Here is a 19,186-nt window from a genome sequence, read left to right on the forward strand (position 1 = left end):
CTTGATAGAAAGGATTTCATGATCTATTATAATTTTTTAAGTATAAGACAAGGTGTACCTGCCGGCCAATTGGCACGCGAATACGAGCGAATATCCAAATGCTCGAAATAAGGACACAGCTTACCAAAAGGTGAGGGATGCTGATTTGGTTGAAGCGCATTCGGGACACGTTGCCTTTCCTCACTAACAACGTCAGAAGGATTTGAATCATCGCTCGATGGGTTGGCCAAGACATAATTGTTGTGGCTTGAAGCCGCTGTTGGTTTCTGCATTCTTGTTTCGGTGTGAGTACCCCCTGCCGCCATGTCATCCTGATCCATGTAGGCGACAGCATATGGTTCAATGTCCACATCATCAGAGGCGACATTTGCTGTTTGTCCGTTTTGATCTGCAACACCAGTCCTTGGGAGTGGGTGATCATTCCCACTGTCGCCATGTTCCTGGTATTTAACAGCGTACGGCTGGATGACATCAGAGTCGACTGGTCCAAGGGCAGATTCGTGATCTTCCTGGTATCTAACAGCATATGGCTGAATGCAGGAATTACCAATATTGTTAGCTGACTCGATGACAAGATTAGAAGGGCTTGCCTGTGCCATACTTTTTCTCAGTTCTCAGGCTCTCGGTACGGTTGTCAGACAATGCTTGGTGTGATGTATACTGAAATACTGTGTTGGATAGTTGGATGGATGAAGTGATGTTAGATGTGGCTGTAATCCACGCCAATCTGAGGTTTCTGCCTGTAATATCAGACGGATTGAGTCTGTTCCTCTGCTTGTTCCGAGTTTTTGCCGCCCTGTAACTTGTCTTCGCTACCTCCAGTATACAGAGCACAGATGCGAGCACACGAACATTCAGTTCCAGACAATTGATATTTCCCACGAAAACAGGACAGTTTTTAATCAGTCGCGTAGGAAGGCAACGTCTTCGTCGCCTAGCAACAACAGCTCTTCTGCCGCGAGTGTTGCCTTCGTGTGAATCACGTCTGCATTAATATGCATTTCAGAATTCATTTCAGAACTCTTCATTTGTTGTCTTTTTCAAGAAAAACAAGATAGAACAGCAAAATAAAATGAATTTCCAGTATGCTTGTTTAAAGATACCTTTTTGGTCGAATATCAAAGAGCAGGAAAATAGGTTTTTTTGGTGAAATATCAGTTTTCAATCATAGTCTGACACACGTAATCTCATGAGCAGGCAAAAAAACAATCATCGTACCCGCGAAAACAAAAACCAATCTTTTACTGTCTGCGGTGTAGCTGAGATGTTGCTCTTCTAGTCCTATTAACGATTCCATACTGACATGCTACAAGTTTCTTGACTAACTGGAAATCATATATAGCCCTAAACAATGACCATCCGGCCATTGACATAAAGTCAAACCTGTACATTAGTGATCTTTTCTACACAAAGACCGCACCCGGCCATTGATATAAAGTCAAACCTGTACAAGTGATCTCTTCTACATGAAGACCACACCCGGCCATTGATATACAGTCAAACCTGTCCAAGTGATCACGTCTACATACAGACCAGCTGGCCATTGATATACAATCAAACTTGTCTTAGTGATAACTTCTACATAAGGACCACCTGGTCATTGATATACAGTCAGACCTGTACTAGTGGTCACCTCTATATACAGAGGCCACATAACAAGAGATATACAGTAAAACCTGTACAAGTGATCTCTTCTACATAAAGACCACACCCGGCCATTGATATTCAGTCAAACCTGTTCTGGTGACCACCTCTACACAAGGATCACCTGGACATTAATATACAGTCAAACCTGTTCTAGTGACCACCTCTACATAAGGATCACCTGGAAATTAATATACATTATCATATAGCCAGGCGCCGCGGACCAATCAGAAGGCCCCGTTCCACGTTGGTTATGGCGCCGTAACACGTAGATTCAGGCCAGGCAGGTGGGTATCGCCCCCCTGATTGGTCAGAATGAATCGACACCGGCACCGGTGTCGATTTGCATCGACACCGGCACCAGTGTTGATGCAAATGTTAATGTTAACCAAGCGACAATACCTCAAGACCAAGTCTTGTGTCTAAAGTATATTAGGAACTCTTAAAGACAAAAACTATCTCAACAAATGGTCGACAAAGCAACAACGTGTAAGGCTATAAGACAGAAGCTTACCGCTGGTTGGCTGGTGCTTAAGAATGACCAGAGAAAGAATCCGGCGACGATACACAGCATCAGGATTGTGGCCGTTGTTACCGCCAAGCACACCCGCTGACGTGTACATTCTGAAAAATAACAGCAATGGAATTAGAAATACAGGAATTGGATTCTAGAGCGTTCTGTTAGCAACAAAAATATGTTGAAAGATAAATCATAAAGAGAAGAGAGAACACCAACACTCTCTTAAGACCCTGACTACAATTAGCATATGCAAATGGTGTAGCTACACACAAAGGACATTCTACATAATATGAAACTTGTTTGTTTGTATTATACACCCGGTAAACCGCCTTATGGCGTTTCAAACCAGGTTTGTTCTGAATATACAAGCTGCATTATGAGACGAATCTAATTGATCTAAGCACACCGGAAAGGACCCCGAATATTTTCGATAAGTGTGCTGGGTACTTTAACGTGCTCTCCGCAAACACGGGACCTCCGTCATATCAAGGGACGGCCCAAACCGAAGCTAGGTACTCATTTTCAGTTGAGTGAAGTGAAAGCAAAATCGTGTTATTTGACTTTCCTATTGGCACAAGATCGGTGGCACATCAACAGAGTCGAACCCAAAACCTTTGGGCTATGAATCGAACACTCAGTGCCGATTGCGCCAAACGACCCCACAGTCGTCCACTGATCTAATATCAACTATAATGTGACGCAAGATCTGCGTTCAAAACAGTTCGCGCACAAAAAAAGACTACCTACACGTATATATTTCAAATATATATGAGCAAATCTTACCGCAAGGTGCAGGATGGTGGACGTTTGGCGCGTACATCGGATTTGGAGGAAGCGCATTCGGGAGACTGTCGGAAGAATTTGCACCATGGCTCGATGGGTTTCCCAACACATCACTGACGCTGTTTGAAGCAGCCATTGGTTTCTGCAAGGGCATTCTTGTTCCGGTGTGAGTACTAGTGTTTCCTGCCGCCATTTCGTCCTGGTCCATGTATGCGGCAGCATATGGTTCAATGTCTACATCATCAGAGGCGACACTGGCTGTTTGTCCGTTTTCACCTCCATCAGTCCTTGGGAGTGGGTGAGCATTCCCACTGTCACGTTCCTGGTATTTAACGGCGTATGGTTGGATTGCTTCACAGTCAGCTGGCCTAATGGCAGATTCATTGTTTTCCTGGTATCTAAATGCGTTTAACTGGATACAGACATTACTAATATTGTTAGCTGACCCGGCGACATCTGCTCCATTGACTAGAAGATTAGAAGGGCCTGCCTGTGCCATAGTTCTTATTGGTTGTCTGCTTTGGCGGCTCTCGGTACGGTTTTTAGACACCTTTGAGACAATGCTTGGCGTGATGTGCACTGCAAGATTTCGTCTGATAAATGGATGGCTGGTGGCTGGACGGGTGTGATTGTCCCGGGCCACACCGAGGTTTCTGCCTGTAATATCAGACGATGTGAGGCTATTTCCCTCCTTGGTTTTCCCTTCTTGGTATGGTCGTTCCGAGTTTTTGCTGCTCTTCCACTAGAATTTGCTATCTGTAGTATAAATGACACTCAGTGGGAGCAGACGACCGCTTTGTCATATGAAGGTAGGACGGCTTTGATTAGTCGTGTAGAAATGGTGACGTCTTCGTCGCTTAGCAACAACAGATATTCTTTGAAACTGCCTGGAGCAATGTCTTTCTTTGAATCACGTCTACATAAATGCAAGCATGATGTTGGCGTCTACATCGCTCGTATACGTGTAGCTTTCTTAATCATTGGGCTCTTTACTTGCTGTCTACTAATCATATATATTTAAAACAGAAAATTAACTTTCCACCATGCTTGCTTAAAAAACGGAAATGATTTTTCGTTCAAATGTCCTTTTCCATTCACAGTCTGACACTTGTAATCTCACGAGCAGACAAAAAGTAATCTTCCTACCGACTGAGCCCCACAAAAACAAAAACCAATCTATCCGTAGATCAGTCAGCCCACGAGTCATCTTCTGATACCAGACAATTCATATCCGTGAAAACCTTTTCGGCTGCGCTGGTTGTTCACCTGTTGTTTTCTTGTACTGGTTGTTATTGTGATTCTGTACAATTTCATGACGTGTTCTTGTGATTTATCTGGCGCTGTGTGTTCCATTATCCACTTTTCAGTGAGGTCACATAGAATATCATAGATTAAATGATTGGAGTTGTCATACATAGGATGTGTAGGCGTCCAAAAATATTGAATAAACAAATTGAGCATTAAACACTGTGCCATCAAAAAGGAACACATTCTAATGGCCGTGACATGTGAAGATAACTATGATAAAGTACAATGAAATGAAACACCTACAGCGAAATCACGGTGGTCACGTTGCTAGGGTATTATCCGCGTTGCTAGGCCAGAGTGCTCCGCCCCCAAGCCGGCCCGCGCGAGCCGTGGCGGTGTGAAAAAAACGACACAAATTTCATCCAACATAACGCACGATATGATTATCACATCAGGAAAAAAATATATGCACACGAAAATTACATTAGTTCGCCTTAAAAATATCTCAATTATTTGGGATGACCATGTGCAAAACGCTTCAAATCGCCCGCTGTTCCATGTGCGTTTTGGAGGTCGTTTTGGGTCACTGAACTTTGAACTTTGAATTTAATGCTCTATTTTACGCACCAGGCAAAGCTTTGACCTATGCTTTAGACTTTAGGACCTCTAAGAATATTTCACCTTATGCAGTTTTAAGTGTCTACGACATTTTAGCTAATTTTGTCACATTTTCACTACGTTTTGTCCCATAGTTCCACAGCGATGGAAGAGAATCGATTGATTTTTCTCCAAGATGGCGGCGATAGTTTTTTCTTCACGATGGAGTTTTTTTGGTCAGCTTAAGTGTTAACTACCGGGAGATATGGCTCAAAATACGAATTGTACGTTTTGTTCAGATTTTCACGTGGAAGAATAGCTATGCTCTTGACTTATAATTAGGTTGTCGGCGAACATCAGAGCGGTTTGTTCTTGCCTCCGTACTTTCTTACAACAACAACTTACCTTGGACGGCAGTGATATGGAAATGAGCTGGCGTGGCCCCATTGTTGTCGTCCCGGGCGCGAAATTTGAGAGAGAATTGGCTGTAGCAAATTATTTGTACAGTTTGTTGTGTCTGCAAGAAGCTACCATTAATTCTACAAGATCTTTAGTGCACTTTCGCAGCTGCACTTTCTCCCATACTGATAGTTAAGATTATTTTAGAAATTTTGAACGTCAGGTCCCAAATAGTAAAATGGCGTCTTTTCGACTTTTGTAAACAAAAGAGAAAACCGGTTTCATCCGGTTCCGCTGTCAGGTAACAACACTACATATCTGACCCCCTACTTCACAAAAGTTAGATCTACTACTGTGCTTCTTTGATAGTTAAGTCTGAATCTTTTTCTTTGTAGTAATGAACCGTTTTCATTTTTCTACCAAGGGCGCCAAAAGTTGAGTTTTTCGTCTAGTGTATGTAAGCCGATAGCACATCAAACGCTTGGGTGTGTAATGTTACAAAGCTTAGTGAATTGCGAACTGCAGATTCTGTTACAAAATTCACGGGAATATAAAATTGTTTCTACAAATAGCGGAGAACGAAGTTTTTTCTTCATTTTTTTAGTTATTTTTTAGGACAGGACTAGACACGCCGGTTCGTGAATCTTGATTTGAAGACGCACTTTGTCGTGAGGTCAGTGTGCATAGCATTCTCCGTGTGCGGTAAGCTTCCGTGCAAATGTTCAAAATATGAATTTCACTTCACCAAGAAACTAAACTGGTGTTCTGTCGTTCAATTGTGTGTCTGTATGTCTATGTGTGCGTGTGGAGTGAGAGAGAGAGGGGGAGAATATTAGACTTCCGTAGGAAAGGCCGGCCGGTTGTGTTTATATTACGGGCGGGCGGGCTCTACGCCGCCCCCGCTGAATCTTGCAGCTGCGCCCGGCAGTCACGGTCACGGTAAGTTGGGTGAATTTTCATGGTGTTGCGGTTGCTATGCTTTCGTCCGTGTTACCATGCGTTTTATTACTACTTCCAATCCATTCTATAGTATAAGGTATAATTTAAACAAAGAAAATTGCGGGGCAAAGGACGCCAGTTTGAAGTTTACCATGTGATGTAATGCCCAGCGTATTACCGATATCGATACATTCGCCACGTCAAGCGCTGGTATGGACCTAGTTCATTTACAGAATGACGAGAATATAAGGAGTTTGTTATTTGAGAGAACACGTTTATCAAAAAAACGTAGGTTGCAATTATTGTCTTATATTTAAATTGAGTCGTTGTGTATACAGGACAGGAACAGACACGCCGGGATCCGGACTTTGGTCAAAGACTCAATATATCAAGGGGTTCGTTACGTTTGGGTCTAAGTATACTAGTATGGTGAGCTTTCATGTTCTAGATATATAGATACTCATCTTCGCCGAAAAACTACTGAATTTCTATCACTCAACTTTTTGTATGTGTGTGTGTAAAAAAAGGCACGGATAATTTTCCGGGTTGTGTCTGTAAACGATGCCCGCTGGCTGCTCCGTCCCAAGCGGTGACCCGGGAGTGACGGTAACTCCTTCGATCTTTGCTCACCTAAGGTTTAGTTTTAGCATGTTGGGTAATATATAGACAAATATATAGCTCAGAAAGAATTGAAACGGTGGTTTCAATCCGAGCTCCAGCGTGAGAATGACCGACAAAAAAGCTCAGGTATTGTTAACTTGGTAAGTGGAGAACAATGGGGGCGGAGAAAAGACGCGCATATCAAAGGAGCAAGTTCGCGTCAAAAAATAGCTCCACTTGGAGCGACCAAAACAAATGTAATCCCCGCCTACAACGGCGTAAACCAATCAGCTATTGTTGCCAGTAGTGAAATGGATGATTGACATTGATTTCCTCATCCATATGCATGATTTGCGAGTGAGGATTTTTGAGGGCCTTTTTGACCACCATGAAAAGCGGTTTGGTGAAGACAAATTTAAGATAAAAGATAATAAAAGATAAATTTAGAATTGCCCATGCTTTAAGTCTTCCGTAAACCTGTATTATTAAAGTAGATTTGCCCGACATGTTTGTCTTTGAACGTGGACCGAATATACACAGAATATGTGTGTGTGTGTGTGCTTGTGTGTGTGTGTGTGTGTGTGATGAATGAGATGTGTAATGTTTGTATTTTTTGGCACACAATATCAGCTATGCCGACTGGGTTTACCATGTATTACATTGTCTGCAAATTTTAATAAATCTAAATCTTAAATCCTTCCTACACCGCAGGGTGTAAAGGGTGGTGCCCCCTTCCGTTCTTTAGCCCGGGGCCACACAGGGAAGTACTGATCAGAGGGATCGGCTAGTCACGGGAGTACAGATTTTTCGGTATTTTTTTCAAATGGTAACTTTATGGCCTGCTAACTCCTTGGGCAATCCAGATAGACTATTACGGATATACCATGCGTCTTGGAAAGATGGTTAGAGATTTGTGGGCTTGGTTGCATACCACCAAATGTCCGTTCCGCCCCATTGCAATACCACTTGGGTATGTGATATTCACCACAGTGCGGACAAACTTCCCTCGGCTTGTGAACATGTCTACCCGGTTTTTGTCTTGGTTCGCCACGAGGATGTGACCCGAGTTGTCCACTAGAATACCCTGGGGGTGGCAGAATGCGCAACTGCTAAAAGCAAACAGCGACTTTCCGGACAAAGTGTAGGCTCTGACGTGGTGAGACTTGTCTGTGACAAGGATGCGCCCTTCGTCGTCTGATGCGACGAACGAAAGTATCCATTCTAATCCTTGAGCATGATTTTGGAACGTGTGGTACAAAGAACCGTTGGGATGGAAAACCAAAATGTTTAGCATCTCAGTGACGATGACTTTATTGCTGTGCACGTTAAAGGCGATGCTGGGAGCCCACCGGGTCAAATTGGCACCAAATGTTATCCCTGGTTGGCCATCGGGGCTGTACTTTACTACATGTACAGAATGTAAGCGTATCGCACTCTTGTAAATCGTCCCCACTACCCACAGCTGACCCTCTCTGTCAATGGCAACATCGGAGGCCACCATCGTTTTTTCACCTTTTCCCGGTACTACAGTCGGGAACAGTCTGAGATAGTCTCCCTTCATGTTAAAGACTTGGATTCGATTATTGTAGCCATCGGCCACAAATATTTCATGGTCAGAAGAGACGGCCACTCCACGATTGTCGTTAAATGTTCCAGGGTCTTTGCCGTACTTACCAATGGTTATCTCAGATGTCATGTTGTTATCACTGCTTCCTGCAAGGAAAGATAAACACTGATGATGACAAGGGATTTTTTTAATTTGCTTTGGAACAGACGAAGGCAATTTGGCACTGCTAACAGTGCCACACGCAAAGTACAGACACAAGGTAAAGGTAGTATTTTACCCCCCCCCCCCCCCGACTGAAATCAGGGACATATTTTTACCCATTTTTACCCAAGTGAGTGAGGAAGGTTGGGGCACAACGTCGGGGGCACGGTAAGTACGGATCTCGGGACCTCTTGGTTCGAAGCCCAACGCTCTACCAGTTACGCCACACGTGACAAAGGATTGAAATCTTGGGAAAGGCACATTTTAACACAACTTTCCACGAATCAAAGAACCATAGACCATATTGAAAATCACAAATCAGCGCTGCCGCCATAAAATAAAAGTCAGTGCTACGAGAAGTCTGCAAAGGAGGCTACAGTTAAACCTACGTGCGTATGTTTATTGACGACGCCTCAGGGGAGTCGTCAAGTGGTATATTTTGCATTCAGTCTGCAAAAATTCTAGGAATTGCACAGGCATTTCCACAGGAATGCAGTATGCTGGGTATGCAAGCCCTCCCCCCCCAAATCTGTTCCAGATGTATCTCTGGTATGCAATGGTGGAATGTAGGTCACACTTGCTCCCTGGAGAAATTTGTCCTTTGAAACTAGACAGGGAACTCTGCACAATGGATCACGTTATCTTGGTTGTTATGTTATGTTATGAAGGATACATTTTCTTTTCTAGAGCTTGTTCAAGCCATACGCCACAGGCAGACAGGAAATACTTCTGTAGTGCTCAGTTGTAGGTTTAGGTCACTGGCAGACCATTGTGCTGTACCGGGGATAGTACATTTCTGCTGGCTGTAGGTTTATGTTACAGGTGGGCTAGTATATTGTGCCAGGGATAGTGCGACAGGGAAGTTCCAGTCTATTTCTGATTTGAGCTGTATTGTTGTACCCTCAATCGTCGTCATGGCAATAATACATTTTTATTGCCAGTCTTATTTTGCATTTACATTGGCAAAAATAAAGTACTGAACAAAGAATTACCGATTTGGTTCTTGGAGTTTGACGGTTGTGTGGCGATTGACGGTTGTGTGTCGGTTGACGGCTGGTAGGCGGTTGACGGTTGTGTGTCGGTTGACGGTTGTGTGTCGGCTGACGGTTGGTAGGCGGTTGACGGTTGTGTGTCGGTTGACGGTCGCGTGGCGGTTGACGGTCGTGTGGCGGTTGACGGTTGTGTGGCGGTTGACGGTTCTGTGGCAGTTGACGGTCGTGTGGCGGTTGACGGTTGTGTGGCGGTTGACGGTTGTGTGGCGCTTGACGGTTGTGTGGCGGTTGACGGTTGTGTGTTACCCTGTGAATCTCTAGAGGTTGCTGCCAATGTGGTATCGTGTGGGCTAGTGGGAGTCATTTTGGCACCTTGTGAACTTTTGAAAATCGGTTGCTCTGTTGGTGCCCCTATCTCCAAAGACATGTTCGCAGTCCCTACCTGTGAAATAATATAGATAGAGATAACATCCAGCCCTTACCACTTAAATGAAATTCTATACCTTTAGCAAAATGTCAAAATCATAAAAATGATGGAACAATGTTCCATTTATATAATATGTGTAAAAGTGAAAAAAAGCGATGCGTCCACGATTCCTGTTTCTTAAATTAGCAAACGAATGATTCTTACGTTTAGATCACCCTCCGCGCCAGAACTGGTGTATACACCGGCAATCGTTCCGAGGATGACCAAAGACAGCAGGACACCGACAATTATCACAGCAGTACACACTTGGCGATGTCCATAGCCTGAAACATGAAGTATGAACAAACAAATATTTGCTGTCCTTTAAACCCAGTTAAACCACTCAGAGCAACACTGTACATAGCTCCCAATCGGTTGCTAAATAGTTATCTGTACATGGACAAGACCTCTGACCCCCAAGTTCAGAGCCTATATTTCAACCTAGATATCAAGTTTAACTTATGTTCTAATCAAGAAGGTTTGTCTTAATGCTTCATCATGTTGTTCTACTTGACGTAAACGTTAAACATTTGAGTTAATCTTGTATATCATATGAGACGTGTAAATGCGCGTATGTGTTGGCACCCACTATCAGCTAAGCTGCCATGTATTGTATTGTCCGCAATTCCAATAAATCTAAATCTAAAATGAAGTACAATATTCTAATCCCAACCACAGATAAATGAACAACATGAATTCACAGAAGCCGTATCTAACATACATGACGAAACAAATACTGGTCTGATCTTGGCACTCTCTATGAAATGCAGCTAGATTTTATATATAGACTTGGCAACTTCTAACAGACGAAATGTAGTTATTGAATAAGATCTAGTTATGTTGTCCTCATTCTGGGTCGTTGATAGTATCTAAGCCCATTAGACAGTACATTAACGCTGAACAAAAAGAAATCAGTCAAAGTGTAACTGTCTTACCACAAGGTCCTTGTTGTGGGGGGTTCGGTATTGGATTCGGGGCATTTCCGCCGTACAATGGATTCGGACGGAGCACACTCGAACATTTGTTAAACAAAAAACCTGAGGCTGGATTGTTAGATTCATTCTCGGATGTGTCACATTTCGCTTGGTCTGAGTTGGTAGAGACGTTGTTGCTGCTGCTTGGAGCCATTTCTGCTGTCTGCACTTTGTGCTGTGTTCGTTCCTTTTCAGGAACGCCTATGGGAACCTTTGGCGCCGTGTCGTCCGGGCACGCGGTCGGACTGCATTGGGCTGAGTAGACAGGGTTGGGGAAGTTGTACGCAACAGCGTATGGCCTCATTTCGTCGTCGATATCACTTGTCTGCCCGTCTTCTGCTATAGCAGCATGTCCTGTGGTTGGGGCGCTGCCATTGTAATCACCATCATCATCACCGTCACCACCATCTCTCTGGTACGTAACAGCACATGGTTGGCTGTCGACATGCAGGATGCAGGGTTCGTTATCAGCTGGTCTAGAGGAGGTTCTAGTGACAGCGTTTGGCTCACTGTTGGGACAAGTATCCACTTCGTCTTGCTGACATGACGAGTCAGGATTCTCCTGGTACATCGGACTTGGGTCAACGACATTTTGGTTGCTAAGTGGATTAGAGATTAAAGTGTTTTCCTGGTAAGTCGGATTTGGGTCCTGGTTGTGTTGCGGGCATATTTCACATGGAGCCGGGGTGTTTTGCTGATACATCGGATTAGGGTTCACGGTGTTTTGGCCCTCCATTGTATCATAGTTCTGAAGGTAGATCGGGTTCAGGTTTCTGGCCTTTGTCTCGCACTTTAAATTTGGCTGAAGTCTGTTTGGAGTGGTTTGGGTATCCACGACAGAATCTGACGCCATTGGTTCCTAGTTCGTACGTTTGTTCGTTTGCAGAAATGGCTCTTAAGTGCAACTGTTCCACGAACTTGGCTTCTTGAATCTATGGTTGGATCTGCTACAAGACCGTTGTTTCAATTCTTGTTGGACCGGTCCAGAAAAAGAGGACCTGAAAAAAATCAGTAGACCGGGTTGTGGCCGATTAGAAAATGAACATACTATACTGGCAATTAAAGTGTAGGGAAGAGGTAACGTTGATAGTCATTTTTCTACGTTTCTTCGGTCAAGCCTAGCAATAGGTTAACAGAGAATAGTGTTCTTTATGACGATATGATTTTAAAACGCCAGATACTCCATGAAACAGATTCCTTTGAAGAGAAATGTAAAATTGTTTCAAGTATTCCGTATTCTCAAGTTTTTACAGGCAGGTTCAGGTCTGGACTTGGACCTGGTCCTCTGGACCTGGACCGTACCTGGACCTGAATTTCCTGGACCGGTACCCAACCCTAGTGCAGCTTATTAAGAGAGGTTACATATGCTGCCTTGCTTGGTTTGTGTTTTACGCCACCTTCTTATCCGCCTTTTAGAAAGTTGGACGACCATACGTTACATATGCAACATCATATACAGAAAAACAAAATCCAATTTTAGCTACATCAAGAAAACGTAAGTGTCTGAGACTTCACAATTTACAATCAGCGTGGCGTTTTAAGTTGTTATTTAATTATCGTCTCAGCAGGCTTTCGTGCTGACGTGTACGTTTCTATGATTATTTGCATAAATCATAGTTCTCAGAAGATTTTATTCTACATATAAATTATATAAAAGTATGAAATATAGAATAATATGGATAATATAAAGATGAGAAAATAAAACATCTATATAAAAATCAAATCATTGATCATATGAATCTGTTCTAATTTCTCTGTCCAGTATCATAGACAGAAATATTTCTCAGTATAGAATCCCGTTAGAAACAAGTGCAAACAGTTCAGGCATATGATAATGAACATGAATCGCACAGTAATGTACAACTGCAGTTTAAACAGCTCAGATTCTATGATCGAGAGAGTGCTGTACTGTTGAACCTAACTTAGAAATATCAAGCAGTCTCATTTTTGTAAACTGTGGTGTTGCATTATAATATCTCCTGCTGAAATACCAACAGGAAAACGTTCACAGAGTAAAGAAGCAGACGGTTGTGTACTTGCCGCACGACTTCCGTGAAGACGCTTCGAAGCTGTGGCCCCGATTGCCTTCAGAATCTGTCTTACCTGGACCGACAGGAAAATACAGGAAAGAGACAACTGTAGGCCCGGGTTTCCAGGAGGGGAACCCAAAATCCGTTATACCGCAGACTAAGGGATGACGGGTAGAGACCAATTCAAATCAATAGGCTGGTTCACTGTTCGAACTACGCTTGCGCAGTGCGATTGTGGGTAATTATACATGTAGAAGTTTATTTGCAAGTTCCTGCCCGAGGGCTAATTGCAAGTGCATGGTATAAACATAGGAGATATACAAGTGACAATGAACAATTATTAACAATGTGACTAGGCTGGCCCAATGGCTAGCAATCGCTCCTGATGCTACGGATCCATTGAGAGAAAAGGGGCCCTTCTGGGTGGTTTAAAGGCTGTGTTTGTGCACTTTCGGGCGTGAACCGCTTCGTGGCCCAGTGGGACACCATGCGTCTACCGGGCTATTTTTGGGGCGCGGCAGGGTCCTCGATTTTTCAAACATTTTATCCCTCCTAGTCCCGGGACAAATTTGTGGCTTTTGAACTCGCCCGGGGCTACACCCCTGACGGACACCGGTGCAACCGTAGCATGACGAGGGTTTGAAATGAAAAACATGATACTGATCAATTGGTTTTTCTGACCACCCATTTTCTGACAATCACCACCCGAATAGCTGGTATTAAAGAAGGTTATTCTACGCCGACTAACCTGATTAAATTTCGCTTATAGCAGCGCGCCCAACATCAGGTAGGCCTCCTAGAAGGGGAGGGGCCAGTTACAGCCCCGGACAGCGGAGATTGTGTTACACAGACTAGGTGTTAGGAGTTATCAGTTATACCACAAGCTACATTCGGGCAAAAATCATTTCTAAGTAACGTTAACAAAATGATATGCTTGTAAATGGTATTCATAGGTGCATGTAATAAACAAAATGATATGAAGGCATTTGTTATGCGTTCAGAACCGCGATGTTGCCAAGAAGTGGAACGCGCGTGCTGCTAACCATAAAATCCTTTAATACCATGCGCTAGGTTAAAGGTCAACAGGACAAAGTACAATCACTGATTGCTCACTGTGACGTATAGACAAGAGCGCCAACTACTCTATTTGTCGTTCAGTGTTCGTTTTCAAAAGCCTTCGGAGATTCTTATGCAGCATGAAGGGTGGTAAGACCAGACAGCGGCGCCAGGGAGCCAAAGTCTCGGACAAACACGGCATTCAGAACGGTTTGGGCGAGACGGGTGGTGCCCCGGAAAGGGGTACAGGTGGGAACGGCGATGCCCTTAGCAAGGTGAGACTCGGATTTGTTTGAATAATCCATGTGTGCGTGCGTGTAGCACACCACGAGTAATGATACAACGTTTGCGAGCATTGATACCTGGTTCTTTGGATTGAAACCATTCGTGTTGCAGCTTAGTGCATTTCCTGATCTGACCGTTTAATTGAGCATTGCCATCGAAAACTGCAAACTGACGGTGAAGTACGTTAAACTTATCCCCTGGTGACCTGGACGATGTTCCCGGCAATTTAAGCGCTTTGTTTGAACAACCTATGTGTGCGTACGTGTAACACACCCCGTGCAATATGATAGACACTGTAGGTCGTTCCGGCAAAAAAAAAAAGACGGGAGGGGATTGACGACATACGACTGGACTCGACTCAGCGGTCCATGGCATCAGACAGACTTGGTTACATAAAATACCACATTGGCTCAATTGAATGAATGTCACTAACTATTTTATTATCGGGAAAAGGGATACTGTGTTCACGATGGTTTTATATCCGTGTTGTTGGCAGTGACCGCTTCACCTTGAACTCAAAACCAACGCGAATTTTTTTGTTGCCTTTCTCCACCTTTTATAAGCGATCCTTGTACGTACTAGACTACAATTTTACAGTGTTGTGATAACATTGATGTGTTGGAGGCGCCTGTAACTGTGAAGATACATGAATACTTGCAAAGAACTACTTGAACACAGACTTCATCTTTGAACATTGACGTTTCAGAGTCCCGACGTTACCTGGCACCGGCGGCAGGACGTGTTAGTGTGGGCGGGCGGGATGGTCTTCATCGCTGCGCTCATGGTCCTCGTCAACGCGCTGGGGAAGTACAGGTGATATTAACTATAATAATATTATAGTTAGTATAATAATATCATATTCTTATTTTAGTATCGGGCTAGATTTGGGAACGGGCAGACGTTTCAGAAGTTTCAAGGGACTCGATGTCACAGACAGATTTGTATTTCTTTAGATGCCACAACTAGATCTATAAAATACTGCTTTGTCATTAGAAAGAATACCTTAATTAGCCTTACTTTATTGTAACACTATACCAAAGACTTATGTTAGCCTATAAGTTGATAATTAGTATGTTAAGTTTTATTCGATACATTTTGTACTTTGTGCAATTGTTGTTTTCATACACTGTACCACGTACATGTACAATCGTCCTGCAATAAAGTTCTTCATAACCTAAACCCGATCCTAACCTAGCCTCACGCACGCACTAACCCACCGATAAAAAATTCTGGCAAAGTGGAAATCTGCCTCAACACATGAGCCATACTGTATTCTAGTTGTTTGTTTTTTTTCCAGGGGCTGGAACGCGCCGAATGGATTCTTCTATGACGAGGCCAACACGACCCGAGAGAGGTTCCTTCCCGAACCGTTTGTTCAGGAGCCGGGGGTGAAGGGGAGGTACGGGGTGGAACCTGGTGCGTACGCTAGCTCCGGGACTTTAGTAGGCATCCTTCCATCTTCACAGATGATGGTAGCGCTCTGTATGAAGTTATGGCGGTTGGCAGTGTTTCTTTGTAGGCTGACTCTGGGGCTACTTCTCAGAATATTGCTTTGTATGTCATACCTGGGCAGGGATAACCTTCGGTACGGTGATAATTTGGTTTATCACACTTGATTGTACACGGACTTCCTAAGAACAATTCAAACGCACTCCGAGTGACGTTTAAAACTGGTAACTGCTGCTTAGTTGCCAAAGTCAGAAGAACATGTTTCAGTTTAGCCTGGATACCATACCCCAACCTCAAAATATATCTTTCGTGTTGGGGTCTGGCAGGATGCCTGTAGAAAGGTTCTCGAAGGCCCTTGATCAGGGGGAGGTGAACCTAGGATTGATGACCACTCACACCACAGGTAGTCAGCTACAACACACCACAGTTGGTCAGCAGGCTATCATATCACAGTAGCGAATCAGGTACTTGGTGGCCACTGAGTGTTATGGATTCAAAAAGTACAGTTGGGGTGTTTAACCAATCATGGCAGGGGTGTAATTACCTCCTGCTGATCCTGTGCTGTTCTATTGGAGGAGTTTTTTGCCCACTAAAAGGGGCAAAATTGAGAAGAGTTCCTATCCCATCCGGCCAGACCCTTGCACGATAGATACATATGAGATCGGGCTGGGGTTTGGTAACCAGGCTAGTTTCAGTTTAAAACATATTTTCGTCTATATTTCAGCATCATTTCCCGCAAACTACATTTTGCTGACACGTCAAAGCATTTTGACTTTTTTTTCCTAGACAATGAATATATTCCTTCGCGTGTCTTACTTCGAACTATGATCTTTAAAGTACACGTAGTTCACGCTCAAGAGTGTGCAACAAAGTGCCTAATGTCATATCTTATTGTTATTTCTTTAGTAATATCTTAATATTGTTATTTCTTTAGTGATACGCTGGTACTTTTGGAAGCTCCGCCCAGAACTGGTGACTCCATGGACGCGTCTGTTTGTGTGGGCCTGTTACACCGTCCATCAGCTGCTGGCCTGGTGGCTCCTGTACCTGGCACAGGTGAACAAACAGGTGAGCTAACACTTACAGGTGAGCTAACCCTACACCTTCTATCAGCTGCTGGCCTGGTGGCTCCTGTACCTGGCACAGGTGAACAAACAGGTGAGCTAACACTTACAGGTGAGCTAACCCTACACCTTCTATCAGCTGCTGGCCTGGTGGCTCCTGTACCTGGCACAGGTGAACAAACAGGTGAGCTAACACTTACAGGTGAGTTAACCCTACACCTTCTATCAGCTGCTGGCCTGGTGGCTTCTGTACCTGGCACAGGTGAACAAACAGGTGAGCTAACACTTACAGGTGAGCTAACCCTACACCATGGCCTCAGGTGGCTCCAGTACCTGGCAAAGGTGAACAACCAGGTGAGGTACATGTAGTTATAACCTAACACATTGGGTAACAGTCTACTTCAATAGTTAGTAGAGGCACCATTTAGTTCCTTTAAATAAACAAATACCTGAAAACATATGAATTTCTATTACAGTCACAGAAGGGAAAGAAGTACTCCACACAGCTGAGTAAGTACAACTGGGCAGCTGTGGCCGTGCACACCTTCTTCCACATGCTGCACCTGGCGCAAACTCACCTGACGTACGACGCTACCGCACAGGTGAGAGAAGTGCACGTGCAACACATGACTTGTACCTGTCTTTTTTGAATGGCCCAAGAAATAAAAAATGTCTGGTGTGTCAAAGTTTCAGAAAGTTTTTTTTTCAAAGCCCCCCAAAACATTTCAAAGTGGCAAAAGATGTATAAAAGCCTGAAAGTTCAGGTTTGCTTTAGAAATAAACAGCACGTAGTTTAAAAAAAAAGGTAGTTGTCTTTTTGACCAACTGAAACACTTGTTAATCAAATTGTTAGTCAAAAATTAGCCTCCATAGAGAGCCTGCTATGGAGGCTAGTCAAAAATAGTCTACAAAGTAAAGTCTTCTCTTTTTAAGTCAACCTTACAGTAAATGTGGAATTCATACCACTTTCTTCTCACCAAAGAATAAAATCACTGAAGTAAATGAATTCAGTGCCACCATGGACAATATCATTGTATCTTGCAGAACAGAACTATTTCAGTAAAAAGATCATGTTGCAGCTTTCTTCATCCTTCCAGGACGTGTCCATATTCAGCTCACAGGGCTCTGTTATTGTGGCCCTCCTGTTGATGATGGTGGTCGAGTTTCAGGACAGAGGAGTGCTCTTTGGCTGGCCCTCCGGCAGCAGTACAGGTACATGCTATATCTTCTTCTTCTTATGTGCTTAACATACATGTAACTAGAGTTCGGCGACCTCATACCTCCATGAAAATTTAGAGCTTTCGTAAATTTCATGTAATTGACTAACACATTAACATAATTCATGCATGATGTTGTTAATCATTGAGTAACGTACACATGTCACAATTATAAAATTCCCATTATCAATCATTAAGTGGCTTTGCAATTTTTACATAAATTATGCAAATAAGTTCCTCATTACCATATTTGGTATCTGCTTATATTCCACCTATCATAATTAACATGTATTACATGTATTAAGGTCTAGTTATTGAAAACAATGAAACAATACAATTTCCTCATTAATTATGCAAATTAAGTCCTCATTTGCATAACATGCATATCATTATGAACATCTTTGCCCAAGCTACCTGCATGCCTAAAATGCAAGCAACCCGTCGTTCCTTTCTGCAGTTATCCTCTTTGGAGTGTCTTGACAAAAACGCCTCTGCAGTTCCACAATTAAATGTTAGGGGACTGAGACTTACCCCACTTTTTCATGACGCTAAAAGCTATCTACCACCCAAATGTCACGACCATAGCACGTCCGCGACAAGAGATACATTGAAAAAACTCCTATGATAGAATATTCTCATTAATTATGCAAATGTACGCCTATTTTGCATAATTAGTATTTATCTTGTACAACATTGTCTAAGGTACCTACATACCAAAAATCATGAAAATCCGTTGTTCCCTTCTTGAGTTATCCTCGTCAGAAGTTTTTGACAAAAATGCCCCTGCTTTCCCAAAACTAGCCGCTAGGGGGCCCAAACTTATGTCGCTTCTTCCTGAGCACAAGAGCTATCTTACACCTTAAAATCGTGACCATAGCATGTTCAGAACACCGAGATAGCACAACCGGAAGTTGCGCTGCAGTACCAAGGGAAGTCGCTAGGTGGTCCAAAATCTAATCATTTCCAGCTTATATCACACACTACCAACACACCAAGTATGAAACCTATTCACCCAGCCGTTCTTGAGTTATCTTGTTTACACACACACAGACACACACACAGACAAACGTGGGGTGAAATATAACCTCCATGACATTTAATGGAGGTAACTAGGTTGAGGGATCTAAGCACGGTATGTAAGATGTGCACAAGACA

At 43.4% G+C, this 19,186-nt stretch overlaps 1 protein-coding gene and 1 long non-coding RNA gene across 2 annotated transcripts; both read left to right on the forward strand.

Annotated features, from left to right (window-relative positions):
* The first annotated feature begins 5,391 nt into the window (after positions 1 to 5,391).
* Positions 5,392 to 6,397, forward strand: LOC118403873. The gene is made up of 2 exons (XR_004829708.1): positions 5,392 to 5,492; positions 5,654 to 6,397. It is a non-coding gene; the product is annotated as an uncharacterized LOC118403873 (long non-coding RNA).
* Positions 6,398 to 14,156: 7,759 nt separating this feature from the next.
* LOC118403023 lies at positions 14,157 to 18,061 on the forward strand. The gene is made up of 7 exons (XM_035801460.1): positions 14,157 to 14,291; positions 15,008 to 15,114; positions 15,173 to 15,201; positions 15,580 to 15,717; positions 16,685 to 16,818; positions 17,291 to 17,416; positions 17,912 to 18,061. Exons 1-7 carry the CDS (start codon positions 14,157 to 14,159, stop codon positions 18,059 to 18,061), a joined length of 819 nt encoding a protein of 272 aa, XP_035657353.1.
* The last annotated feature ends 1,125 nt before the right edge of the window (positions 18,062 to 19,186 follow it).

Source organism: Branchiostoma floridae, chromosome 16, assembly GCF_000003815.2.
Source record: "Branchiostoma floridae strain S238N-H82 chromosome 16, Bfl_VNyyK, whole genome shotgun sequence".
NCBI classification, from domain to species: Eukaryota; Metazoa; Chordata; class Leptocardii; order Amphioxiformes; family Branchiostomatidae; genus Branchiostoma; species Branchiostoma floridae.

Bases quoted from the DNA above. Each gene is read 5' to 3' on its own strand.
- LOC118403023 (XM_035801460.1), top strand. From the start codon at position 14,157: ATGAAGGGTGGTAAGACCAGACAGCGGCGCCAGGGAGCCAAAGTCTCG. The intron at 15,202-15,579 runs GTTTCAGAAGTT...ACTGTATTCTAG, and splicing joins AGATTTGGGAACGGGCAGAC to TTGTTTGTTTTTTTTCCAGG. The intron at 17,417-17,911 runs GTGAGAGAAGTG...TCATCCTTCCAG, and splicing joins CGTACGACGCTACCGCACAG to GACGTGTCCATATTCAGCTC.